The sequence below is a fragment of the Bufo bufo genome, chromosome 4, assembly GCF_905171765.1.
Source record: "Bufo bufo chromosome 4, aBufBuf1.1, whole genome shotgun sequence".
NCBI lineage: Eukaryota > Metazoa > Chordata > Amphibia > Anura > Bufonidae > Bufo > Bufo bufo.
In genome coordinates, this window is record NC_053392.1 from 308,065,661 (window position 1) to 308,079,065 (window position 13,405).

General features: G+C 38.0%; 1 protein-coding gene across 1 annotated transcript in view; it reads right to left on the bottom strand.

The window, feature by feature from the left end:
* Positions 1-10,603: 10,603 nt before the first annotated feature.
* Positions 10,604-13,405, bottom strand: part of LOC120998184 (gamma-aminobutyric acid receptor subunit rho-2-like) — a 125,291-nt gene continuing 122,489 nt past the window's right edge. The window contains exon 9 of the mRNA XM_040428756.1: positions 10,604-10,903. Coding sequence (XP_040284690.1) covers positions 10,604-10,903 — 300 coding nt within the window. The remainder of the gene's footprint in view (positions 10,904-13,405) is intronic.

Sequence of the window (13,405 nt, forward strand, 5' to 3'; positions counted from 1 at the left end):
ATTACTATATATAATATAAAATATTTTTATAAATAATATTGCCAGTACTCCAGACACATTTAGCAAGTTTTTGGTGTATGACTTTTTAGAAATATTTTCCAGTTTTCCCCAAATAAAACTGAAGAAGACAAAATGTTAAAAAAAAATATATATTAAAAAGCCCTATGTGTCATGATGCCAAAAATTATTTTGGTAGTTCACCAAAAAAGTTTCAACCATTAAACCACATGCGGTAAATCACGAAAAAGTGCCTGGTTGTTAAGGCCTTTTCAGGCGTTGTTATTAAAGGGTTAACCAATGAGCACTTTCTCTGCTGTTAAGGGAAAGGTCTTACTGATTATTGCAGGGCGCTGGTCACACAGATCTAAACTATAACTGGGGGACAGGAGATGGTAATAACCAATGAGCACTGTCCTCAGTAGTGAAGAAAAGCGCTCATTAAGGATCCACTTACACATTTGTATGTGTTTTGCGGATCCACAAAACACAGACACTAGCAATGTGCATTCCGCATTTTGCGGACCGCACATCGCCGGCACTCTTATAGAAAATGCCTTTAATAGGACATGTTCTATTTTTTTTGCGGAACGGAAGTGCGGATCCGCAAATGCGGATGCGGACAGCACATTCTGGCCCCATTGAAAATGAATGGGTCCGCACCTGTTCCGCAAAATTGCGGAACGGATGCAGACCCATTTTGCGGACGTGTTAATGGACCCTTATGAATAGGAAGCAGGACAGCAGGGAAGGAAATATCGCCACTTAAAGGGAACCTGTCACCAGTTTTATGGTGTCCTAACTAAGGGCAACATAAATAAGTGACTGATTCTCTTAGCAAAATGCTGGGTCACTTTCTTTAATTGACTCAGTCAATCTGACAACATCTTGTGTTGAAAAGCTCCAGCTGATAATGATGAGTCATGAATATTTATGAGCTCCTGACTCTCCCCACCTACCTGCTGCTGAATGACAGTTTGTTTCCATATGAACCAGCAGCAGGTAGGCAGGGGAGTGGCTATAGCTCTGAATTAAATATACGCTGGACTCAATGACATCACGCTGGACTCAAATCAGCTCATTAGCATGCGGCATGCGGCATCTTTGTGTGTATATTATGAGGTAACCATCTGTCACACCAGTAAGTGAATACATCTAAAGTACTTTTTAATAGTTAATGATTGTATATAATTAGTTCGATTATAATCAAATATCCACATGACAGGTTCCCTTTAAGCTACTATTACACTACGCCATTTTTTGGCCAATTAATTGGAACAAGTGTTCATAGAAATTATCATTCCTGATAACTGTCCTGTATAAATGTGCCACCAGTCAGCCGATAAATAAGCAATCACTCGTTTGTTGGCTGATTTGCGTCTTTCATCAGAATAAAGTATGTACAATTGCTGTCATTACATCTCCCTGTGTAATCTGGGATGTGCTGCCAATAATCAATAGAACTGAATGAGGGAGAAACAACTGTGCTAGTGATCATTCCTCCCCATTCACTTCTCAATCACCTGTGTAATAGGCTGATGCAAACAAGAGGCGATCATCTTTTTTTTTTGCAGCCCCTTGAAGTAGAGCAATGGGACAATGCAGCCTTAGACCAAAAAAGGTTGTGCACCCTTGTTATACAGTCTTGTGAGAAGCGATGTAGAAAAATGAAAGCTGCTATGATTGGTGGTGATGAGCTGCAGAGTGAGAAGCAGTGCCACAGCAGTTACACATTAGTGTATATTAATGCATGCTGCAACAAAAAACACATTACTTTCTTAGAACCTTTCAGAACCCTGTTGGATGCACGTGACAGCCCCTACCCCCAATATCTTAAATTGCATCCCGGTGAGTATATGTTTCAAGTTTTTTTCAGATCCATCAAGGCATGTACGTGTAGGAGCCAATGAAGAACAAACATACAAATTTTCATTTCTATATACAGTTTATAGATATAGATTACCTTGATTTGCAGAGTTCATGTAGAGAACCTTAGCCAAAGAGGCCCCGAGAAATAACTGTGGATCTGGTGGAATCTGTCACCAGTTTTAAGGTGTGCTAAGTCTAAGGGCAACCTATACAAGTGGCAGATCCACTTAACACAATGCTGGGACAATTTCTTTAATTGTCCCAGCCATTTTGTTAAAATCATGTATTTAACAGCTCCAGTGGATAATGATGTGACCCCATATTCATGAGCTTCTGGCTTTCTCCGCCCCCTACTGCTACTTTAGTTGGAAATCAGTGGCAGGGGACAGACAAAGCCAGAAGATCATGAGTATCAGGACTTGTTGGCATGTACTGGAGCTGTTAGAATCTGGTAGCACTGCTGACAGATTCCCTTGAATTTTCTACTTAAAGGGTTTCTTCAGGAATTAATAAAATAAAAATACTGAAAATGCTTAAATATTACTTTATTACAAATATATTCACAAATACCTTTCATTAGTTATAATTGCTCATTTAGTCTAGAAAGCAATCATCAGGGGAAATAAAATGGCCGCTGTCCTGTTAGTCCACACAAAACCTGTCCTAATCACACAGGAGGCCAAGTTACTTCAGAACACTGAGCTAAATAAATGCCTCTCTGCTCTGCTTGTCAGGGATTATGATCCTGAAGACAGCTGATAAATCTTCAGCTGAATCTCTGTAGGAATGGAGTTCTTGAGGAGACAGCTGAAGTACACAGGAATGGAGTTCTTGAGGAGACAGCTGAAGTACACAGAGGAGTTGTGCATGTGAATGATGAGCAGCAGCACTTGTTTGCAGTTGGCTACATTATCACAGTCTGTCCTGTCTGACCTCTCTTTACTTCAGCTGTTCATGTAATGTCCTCCTGAGAAAGATATGCAATATGTAGCTAAGGTTCTCTGTTTGCACTGCTCCAATTCACTATAATGGGACATATGGAGATAGAAGAGGACCAAGCCTGCTCGGCTGTTTCAGTAAGCCTGGTCACCTTACCGCCAGGACAGTCCCTTTAACTATAAAGTTAATTATTGTGTACAGTATTTGAAAATGTGTTTTCTAAACCAAACAACTATTTTAACCACTTCCCATCTGGGCCCTTTGCCCCCTTCCTGACCAGGCCAAATTTTGCAAAACTGACATATTTCACTTTATGTGGTAATAACTTTGGAACGCCTTTATTTATCCAAGTCATTCAGAGATTGTTTTCTCGTGACACATTGTACTTCATGATAGTCATAAATTTGAGTCAAAATATTTCACCTTTATTTATGAAAAAATCCCAAATTTACCCAAAAATTTGAAAAATTCGCAATTTTCTAAATTTCAATTTCTCTGCTTTTAAAACAGAAAGTGATACCTCATAAAATATTTATTATTTAACATTCCCCATATGTCTACTTTATGTTGGCATCATTTTGGAAATGTCATTTTATTTTTTTAGGACGTTAGAAGGCTTAGAAGTTTAGAAGGAATTCTTCAAATTTTTAAGAAAATTGCCAAAATCCACTTTATAAGGACCAGTTCAGGTCTGAAGTCACTTTGTGGGGCCTACATAGTGGATACCCCCATAAATGACCCCATTGTAGAAACTACACCCCTCAAGGTATTCAAAACCGATTTTACAAACTTTGTTAACCCTTTAGGCGTTCCACAAGAATTAAAGGAAAATGGAGATCAAATTTTTAAATTTCACTTTTTTGGCAGATTTTCCATTTAAATCAATTTTTTTCTTTAGCACATCGATGGTTAACAGCCAAACAAAAAAACTCAATATTTATTACCCAGATTCTGCGGTTTACAGAAACACCCCACATGTGGTCATAAACTGCTGTATGGGCACACGGCAGGGCGCAGAAGAAAAGGAACTCCACATGGTTTTTAGATGCCATGTCCCATTTGAAGCCCCCTGATGCACCCTTACAGTAGAAACTCCCAAGAAGTGACCCCATTTTGGAAACTAGGGGATAAGGTGCCAGTTTTATTAGTACTATTTTTGGGTACATATGATTTTTTGATCATTCATTATAACACTTTATTTGGCAAGGTGACCAAAAAATTGGTTGTTTTAGCACAGTTTCTATTTATTTATTTTTACAGCGTTCACCTGAGGGGTTCAGTCAAGGGACATTTTTATAGAGCAGATTGTTACGGACGTGGCGATACCTAATATGTATACTTTTTCTCATTTATTAAAGTTTTACACAATAATAGAATTTTTGAAACCAAAAAATTATGTTTTAATGTGTCCATGTTCTGAGAGCTATAGTTTTTTTATTTTTTGAGAGATTTTCTTATGTAGGGGCTCATTTTTTGCGGGATGAGGTGACGGTTTTATTGGTACTATTTTGTGGGACATACGCGTTTTTGATCACTTGGTGTTGCACCTTTTGTGATGCAAGGTGACAAAAATTGCTTGTTTTGACACAGTTTATTATTATTATTTTTTTACGGTGTTCACCCGAGGGGTTAGGTCATGTGATATTTTTATAGAGCTGGTTTTTACGGATGCGGCAATACCTAATATGTATACTTTTTTTTTATTTGTTTCACTTTAACACAATAATAGCATTTTTGTAACCAAAAAAATGATGTTTTAGTGTCTCCATGTTCTAAGAGCTATAGTTTTTTTATTTTTTGAGAGATTTTCTTATGTAGGGGCTCATTTTTTGCGGGATGAGGTGACGGTTTTATTGGTACTATTTTGTGGGACATACGCGTTTTTGATCACTTGGTGTTGCACCTTTTGTGATGCAAGGTGACAAAAATTGCTTGTTTTGACACAGTTTTATTTTATTTTTATTTTTTTTACGGTGTTCACCCGAGGGGTTAGGTCATGTGATATTTTTATAGAGCTGGTTTTTACGGACGCGGCGATACCTAATATGTATACTTTTTTTTATTTTTTCTATTTTTAACTTTTTTTTCATTCCTTACTTGGGGACTTTTTTTTTTTTTTACATGTGAAACTTTTTTTTATTTTTTTATTTTCAACCTTTTATTTTTATTTTTTTTACACTTTTCGTCCCCCATAAGGTCATACAAGACCTCTGGGGGACATTTACTTCACTTTTTCTTTTTTTTTTCACTGTTGATTTCTCCTGTAACTGGGGCTGACATAGTAGCCCCAGTTACAGGACAAATGCACCCCTATAGAGGCTGTACAGCAGCAATCCAGCGCTGTACAGCCTCAGAGCAGGGCTGATCGAGGTCTCTGAGAGACCTCACACAGCCCCTGCACTCTCCGGTCACGGCGGTCACATGACCGCCGGGCCGGAACAGGAAGCGCACAGCGCTTCCTTCTCTGCAGACACAGCGCTCGGTGAGCGCTGTGTCTGCAGCGATCGTGAAGGCAGGGACACCTGGGAACTGTCCCTGCCTTGTCTTAGGGTTGCCCTGCTGTCAGTGACAGCGGGCAACCAGATCAGCAGCTGCACGATTAGCGTGCAGCTGCTATTTCTGACAGGACGTTTTAAAACGTGCTGTCAGAAATAGACGTCCACCCATAGGACGTTTATAGTCTATGGGCGGACGTGAGGCGGTTAACATACACATATTTTTCTTGTAGTTCTGAAGAATGTAGCAAACTATGCATTTCAGTACTATAAAAAAAAGATATCAAAACATGAATGAGCGTTTGGCTAACAATTATCTCAGTCACAGAAATAATGCACTATTATAATAGATGCAAGCATAACTTTTGCCCCACCTATCTAATAGGCGACCTTGATTAAGGTGGTACATATAGGTGTGCTTGCTCCTCCTCCCACCAGTTGCCGCTGCACATGGATGTAACTAGGAGCAACACACCATATGTGCGGCGTCTGCACTCCTGAACATAAATGCAGAACGGCATAGGCAGGTTTAGCATAGGACCCGCCTGACCTGAGACCACCTTGTCGCTTGGTAGGTGGGCTTTGATGTGTTTTGATCAAAATGTATTGACCAAGTGTCTCAGAATTTATCAATAGAGTGAGGGCTTAGTCCATATGTTATGCTTGCATCTATTATTACAGTGCATTCTTTTCTGTGACTGTATAAATGTAGCCATGTACATCCGCAACATTCATTATCATATCATGCAGGATGTTTTAACAATTATCTCAAGTGTATGGCCAGCTTTAGGCTCCTCACTGAAGGAGAGATTTTTTTATGTCGTTTATACTGTACGTGACATCTGACATACAAACTTCTTGTATCCTTCTGATTATTGATAAATTAAAATAACAACACACATCTAATATATTGCACACTATCACTATGCATTACACAAGAGAGAAGACACAAAAATGACTCCAATAAACTTTATTAGTACATATACTGTAAATCCAGCTTTAGTCATTAAGCAATGTATAATAAGTCTTTGTACTGCAAGCACTCTGTGACCAATGAAACATAAAAAATAATATACACTTTATATACATATATACACAACATTTTACATATCCATAAATAAAAAAAGATTTCTAGGAGTTACTTCTTTTCATACTTGCTCTATGAAGTAGACTGTGTGTACATGATTGAAAAAGAATCTACAGCGCTTTCTTTTCTTACCTTTCCTGGCAAAGAATCTAGCTCTTTATATTAAATACTTGCAACAAAGGTCTAATTTCATACGTAGAAATAAACAATTCAGCAAAATGCCAACTTTTAACACCATGTTATTTTTACATCCTTATTCTCTGCTGAATAATGTCTTCATAGGGGTTGAGCAACAAATCCTCTGCTACTCTTATCAGAGCAACTGAGTTAAATGAGCTTTCCGGGAGTGCGATATTTATGACCTATCCTTAAGATAGGTCATGAGTATCAGATTGGTGGGGGTCTGACTCCTGGCTCCCCCCACAGTCAGCTGTTTGAAAGTGCTGCTGCACTGGGATGAGTGCAGTGGCCTCCTCACAGCATATTAAGCACGGCTACATCCATTGTATAGTGGCTGTGCTTGTATTGGAGCCCAAGCCCATTCAATTGAATGAGACTGAGCTGCACATAGGTTATGTGACCAATGAACATTGCGTCACTGGCCGCAGTGCCACAATCTCTTCAAAACAGATAATTGGGAGTTGGACCCCACTGATCTGATATTGACGACCTATCCTGGGGATAGGTCATTAAAATGTTACTACTGGAAACCCATCTTACAGGTGTTATCTCATGAAAACAAACCCTACCCATAGGCCCTATTAGGGCATATGGATGTCATAGAGGGGGAGACCTATTTCAGGACTACCCATTATGAGCCAAGACAGAAGTGGAGTGAATGGCTACCAAGCAATTATAGATTTGAAGCATATAAATATTCTGAATAATATATTATCGCACTGGTTTCCAGTCAAAATGGGTTCTCTTCATAAGACAACCCCTTTACATTATAAAATGCTTGCAATACACTTGCTGGGGGAATTTACTGCATACACATTTATGTTCAATGGGGGCTGTATATAGTAAGCTCCCCCTAGTGGAGGTTGCAGGCAGCAAAACTTATTTCATACAACTAAATGGCTATGCAGAGAATTTGGAACTCTGTAACAGAAAAATGTAGCCTCTTCAAATGTATACTATGGACTAAATCTGTAAAGAATTTTGGATCCATTTTGTTAAAATAAAACATCTACAATCAATTAAAATATTTTTTTAATGGAAGAATTATGCATTTAATGCTCATAAATGACATAGATGATTTACTTTATATTCACCAGTGTTACAAAATGTGTAAATTTACACTCTAGTTCTCAGCATTGTCTACAACCAGCAATCCAAATAGTTTTCCTCTATAAAATGTTTTCTGAAAGAGCGGAGAATAGCAGCAGGAAAAGCCATTTAACCTAATAGAGTACAACTGAATCAGTTCTAAGTGTAATAATAAGTGTAGTGAAGCAGAATCCGCAAAATGAATCACTGTAGTAAAGTTTACACTAGTTCCTGGACTACTTCCTTACTACTGTGTAGGATGCAGTGTTAGAGAAATTATTAGAGTTTTATTTCTAATTGCATTTAGGACAGTGATAAATGCTAAATTGGGCCTATCAGGTACATGCCAGTAACAATTGAACACATGTAAATATTTTACACAAAATACTATAATGGAAAATTCTTTTGATCCTAAAATTTCTTTAAAAATCACCCCACAGACGACAATAAGGACATTGAGCCCAGTCCAAAATACAGCCTGTATTGATTCTGTCTTGCTGTAGAAATCTTGAGGCTTTCAGTGGGTTGAGTTCACAGTGATTAATATAGAAGAGAGCATGTCCTGAGTATCTGTGCATATGTGTATATGTGCAAAAGACCAGTTGTGAGGTCTCTCTATTCACTAATGTGTCGAATCTGTATACAGTATATTTAGGTCCTAGTGAAAGAAGCTGTCAGTATTTTGACAAGTTACTGTGTGGGGAAATGGGAAAGTTGGCATGCAGTACTAAAGGAATGATGTTCTAATACCGTATTAAAAAATTGAAAATTTGTTCAAGTTCATACATGCTACATATTTCTTTAAAACATTCATGAAACTGTAGGTACACTCTAAACGTGCATTTTGGATAATTTCTATATATTACCTTAGATATCAGCAACCTCTGGCAGTCCAGCTTTCCTGAAACTACAACTCCCAGAATCCTCATTTCACTTCCTTGGGAGTTATAAGAACAGCCAAGTTGCTGGGAGATGTAGTTTCGCAGCTGGAATGCTGAAGGTTGCTGGCCCCTGTATTACCCCACAGTGCTGTTATGTTCCAATACAGTACAGTTTTGTTCATGTACAGTTATGCTCATAGGTTTACATATCCTTGCAGAATTTATGATTTCTTGACCATTGTTCAGAGAATATGAATGATAATACAAAAACTTTTCTTTTACTCATGGTTAGTGGTTGGCTGAAACCATTTATTGTCAAACAACTGTGTTTACTCTTTTTAAATCATAATCACAACACAAACTACCCAAATGACCCTGATCAAAAGTTTTCATATCCTGGTGATTTGGCCTGATAACATGCACACAACTTGACACAAAATGGTTACAATGGCTATTAAAGGTAACATCTTCACCTGTGATCTGTTTGCTTATAAATAGTGGGTGTGTATGAAAGATCAATGACTTTCTTGACTCCTGACAGACCCTTGCATCTTTCATCCAGTGCTGCATTGATGTTGTTTGGATTCTAAGTCATGGGGAAAGCAAAAGAATTGTCAAAGGATCTGTGGGAAAAGGTAGTTGAACTCTATAAAACAGGAAAGGGATATAAGAAAATATCAAAGGACTTGAACATTGCCAATCAGCAGTGTTCAAACTCTAATTAAGAAGTGGAAAAGTAGGGGTTCTGTTGAAACCAAACCATGGTCAGGTAGACCAACTAAACTTTCAGCCACAACTGACAGAAAAATTGTTCGCGATGCAAGGAAAAACCCACAAATAACTTCAGGTGAAAAACAGGACTCTCTGAAAGAATGAGGTGTGGCTGTTTCAAGATGCACAATAAGGAGGCACTTGAAGAAAGATGAGCTGCATGGTCGAGTTGCCAGAAGAAAGTCATTACTACGCAAACGCCACAAAGTATCCCGCTTACAATATGCCAAACAGCACAGAGACAAGCCTCAAACCTTCTGGCTCAAAGTCATTTGGAGTGATGAGACTAAAATTTAACTGTTTGGACACAACCATAAACGCTAAATTTGGAGAGGAGTCAACAAGGCCTATGATGAAAGGTACACCATTCCTACTGTGAAACATGGTGGTGGATTGCTGATGTTTTGTGGATGTGTGAGCACAGGAAATTTGGTAAGAATTGATGGCAATATGAATAGAGTAATGTATTAACAAATACTGGAGGAAAATTTGCACTCATCATCCCCGAAGCTGCACATGGGACGTACTTGGACATGACAATGATCCAAAACACAAGGCCAGGTCGACCTGTCTTTGGCTACAGCTAAATAAAGTGAAGGTTCTGGAGGGGCCATCTCAGTCTCCAGACCTCAATATCATTGAACCACTCTGGGGAGACCTCAAACGTGCAGTTCATGCAAGATAGCCCAAGAATTTAGGGGAATTGAAGGCTTTTTGCCAGGAAGAATGGGCATCTTTACCATCTGAGAAAATAAAGAGTTACATAAACAACTACCAAAAAAGAGTTCAAGCTGTCGTTGATGTTAAAGGGGGCAACACAGGGTATTAAGAACTGGGGTATGTAAACTTTTAAACAGGGTCATTTGGGTAGTTTATCTTGTGATTATGATTTAAAAAGAGTAAACACAGTTGTTTGACAATAAATGGCTTCAGCCATCAACTAACCATGAATGAAAGAACATTTTTTGTGTTACCATTCATATTCTCTGAACAATGGTTAAGAAATCATAAATTCTGCAAAGGTATGTAAACTTATGAGCACAACTGGGTATGGTCAGTTCCAACTGTATACATTTATGCAAAGTAATACAATGACTATATATGTACTCTTGTAATTAACCCCATATCTTGGCTTTGTACTCTACCATTTAGTACATTGTTATAGTGCCTGTTTATGGAGGTATTGCAAACACAACCTGTGGCAAAGGCAAATGAAAAGCCAATCCATACAGTACATTTCCATTATTCACATTGTGAAAAATCTAGAGGACACTCAGAGGCCTTAATATAGGACTCTAGCAAAACACAGACCAGTATATCAAGTTAAAAAATATAAATGATGCTGGAAAAATCATTCGGGAATAGGTATCAATTGCATGAGTATTTTGCATTAAACGCAAACCAACATGACCCTTTCCTTTCTTCCGAGAGGCACTAGAGTTTGGACTTATGGCCAGGTGTACAACTTGCTTCTCTACGTCTTCTGCTACAATTTGACTTTTGGTGTATCCAGCCAGACTGTTGGAGTCGGGGTCACCATAAATTCCATCCAACATCATTGTTTTTGTGTGCGACATTCCACATGTACAAGGAAACTGGAAAACAAACGTTACAATTGTGATAAATCTGTTAATTACCACTCTGCTTTGAAAATGAGCTATTTAAAGTAATATGCAATTAAGTATACAATTAAATAAAGTGTTTTTCTTCTTTTTCGCGTTTTTATGTCTTTCTCCACTTGTTCATGAGAGGAAAGATGAAAATGGTGCATGACAAATTCAAATGATAAAATTAAAGGCACTTCCAAAAATGTGTACACTTATTAACCAAACAACAGCAACATTTCGGTCCTCTCAATGGGACCTTTCTCAAGCAGTGACAACAATGTAATGGTGCTCAATACAGAAATAAATACATGCCCACATGATAATTGATCATTTGATCATTAAGAATAATTAACGAATAAAGATAAATAATGTGTAGAAAATAACATAAAAAAAGTACAATTCATGATCCAACATTGGTGTCCGCTACATTATGGGGTTTGGCTGTGGCTTGCGGTGCACCACTCTCCGTAATATTGTTGATCATGTTTCGCTTTCCATCCGTTAGTTTTAGTTTTGTTCCTTTTTCTTAATACATACTTATAGATGGTTTGCACTGCATGGACTTGTTATTTAATAATTATATTTATACATCTATACTCGATTATGTCACACATTGAAATAGTAGCCTAGTGGATGCATTACTATCCTTTGAAGAATACGATTGCATTGTTATGCGCAATATTATCTCATGGATAAGCGCTTTTTTGCGCTTCAATTTGCTTTTCAGCCTCAGCCCGATTATCTGATGTTGTTACGTCACGTGACTCTCTGTGCGCATGGATTCTGGAGTGATTCTCCTTCTGCTTGCGCTCCAACTTGCGTTCCAGATGGCACGTGTGATTGTGACATTACGTGATCGGGCATGTCATGTGGTTTTAATTCCCTAATTATGATATATTTAATGGTGGATTATTATATATACACTTTGGATTTGATTTATTACATATGAATTGGGGACATTTTTTATTTATGACAGTATGATGTTTGGATCATGAATTGCACTTTTATTTTGTACACATTATTTACCTTTATTCGTTAATTATTCTTAATGATCAATTATCATGTGGGCATGTATTTATATCTGTATTGAGCACCATTACATTGTTGTCACTGCTTGAGAAAGGTCCCATTGTTTGGTGAATAAACGTACACATTTTTGGAAGTGCCGTGGAGTTTGTTTTTCGTTAGATAGATAGATAGATAGATAGATAGATAGATAGATAGATAGATAGTAGCCTGGGGCCTGTACTCTGGTGATCTATGTTCCTCAGTTTTCCCTTTGTTTGCTTGTTATGAAAGTACAATTTTGCAGATTTGCATTACAAATGATGATTATAGCAAAGACAATTAAAACAAAACTATGAGCCATATATACCCATAAAAATATGAGCAACTATGAACAGCATGTCCTCAAAATAGGAGCATCCTGGCTAATTACAGCCTTATTGTGAGTTTATTAGCTAGAAAATCCTTCACATAGGTCAATGCACTTTAGTTCAAATAGTCTATTGCTTAAAGCATAAGCTGCTAATGTACTGCAAAAAATATATATATGACATTGATAATTACAAAACAAGAAACGTACAGAATAACAATTGTTACATTATTTCAGGGTCACACTAATATATATTTTATATGGCGTCTATACTTTCAGCTTGTTTCCATATTACATAAAGTATATTGATATTAGATAGATAGATAGATAGATAGATAGATAGATAGATAGATAATAGATAGATATATAGATAGATAGATAGATAGATAGATAGATAGATAGATAGATAGATAGAAAGATAGATAGATAGATATGAGGGGTCATTTATCAAACTGGTGTAAAGTAGAACTGACTTAGATGTCCCTAGCAACCAATCCGATTCTTCCTTTCATTTTCCAAAGCAGCTGTCCAAAATGAAAGGTGAAATTTGATTGGTTGCTATGGGGAACCAACTCAGTTGTACCTTACACCAGTTTGATAAATGACCCCCAAGAAGAACATAATGAGATACATACTTCAAAAATGAGGCAGCACTCCAAATTCCTTGGTGAAAAAAAAATATAAAGTTTATTTTATTCTCCAATGCAACGTTTCAACCCTGCTCAATGGGGCCTTTGTCAAGCCTCATGTTTTTGAGAATTATTAGCAGGACATTGGCATTGGGTCCTGGAACGAAAGCACCCACCCAACTTAGGGCTCTTTCACACTTGCGTTGTCCGGATCCGGCGTGTACTCCATTTGCCGGAATTACACGCCGGATCCGGAAAAACGCAAGTGAACTGAAAGCATTTGAAGACGGATCCGTCTTCAAAATGCGTTCAGTGTTACTATGGCAGCCAGGACGCTATTAAAGTCCTGGTTGCCATAGTAGTAGTGGGGAGCGGGGGAGCAGTATACTTACAGTCCGTGCGGCTCCCGGGGCGCTCCAGAATGACGTCAGAGCGCCCCATGCGCATGGATGACGTGTCCATGCGATCACGTCAGCCATGCGCGTG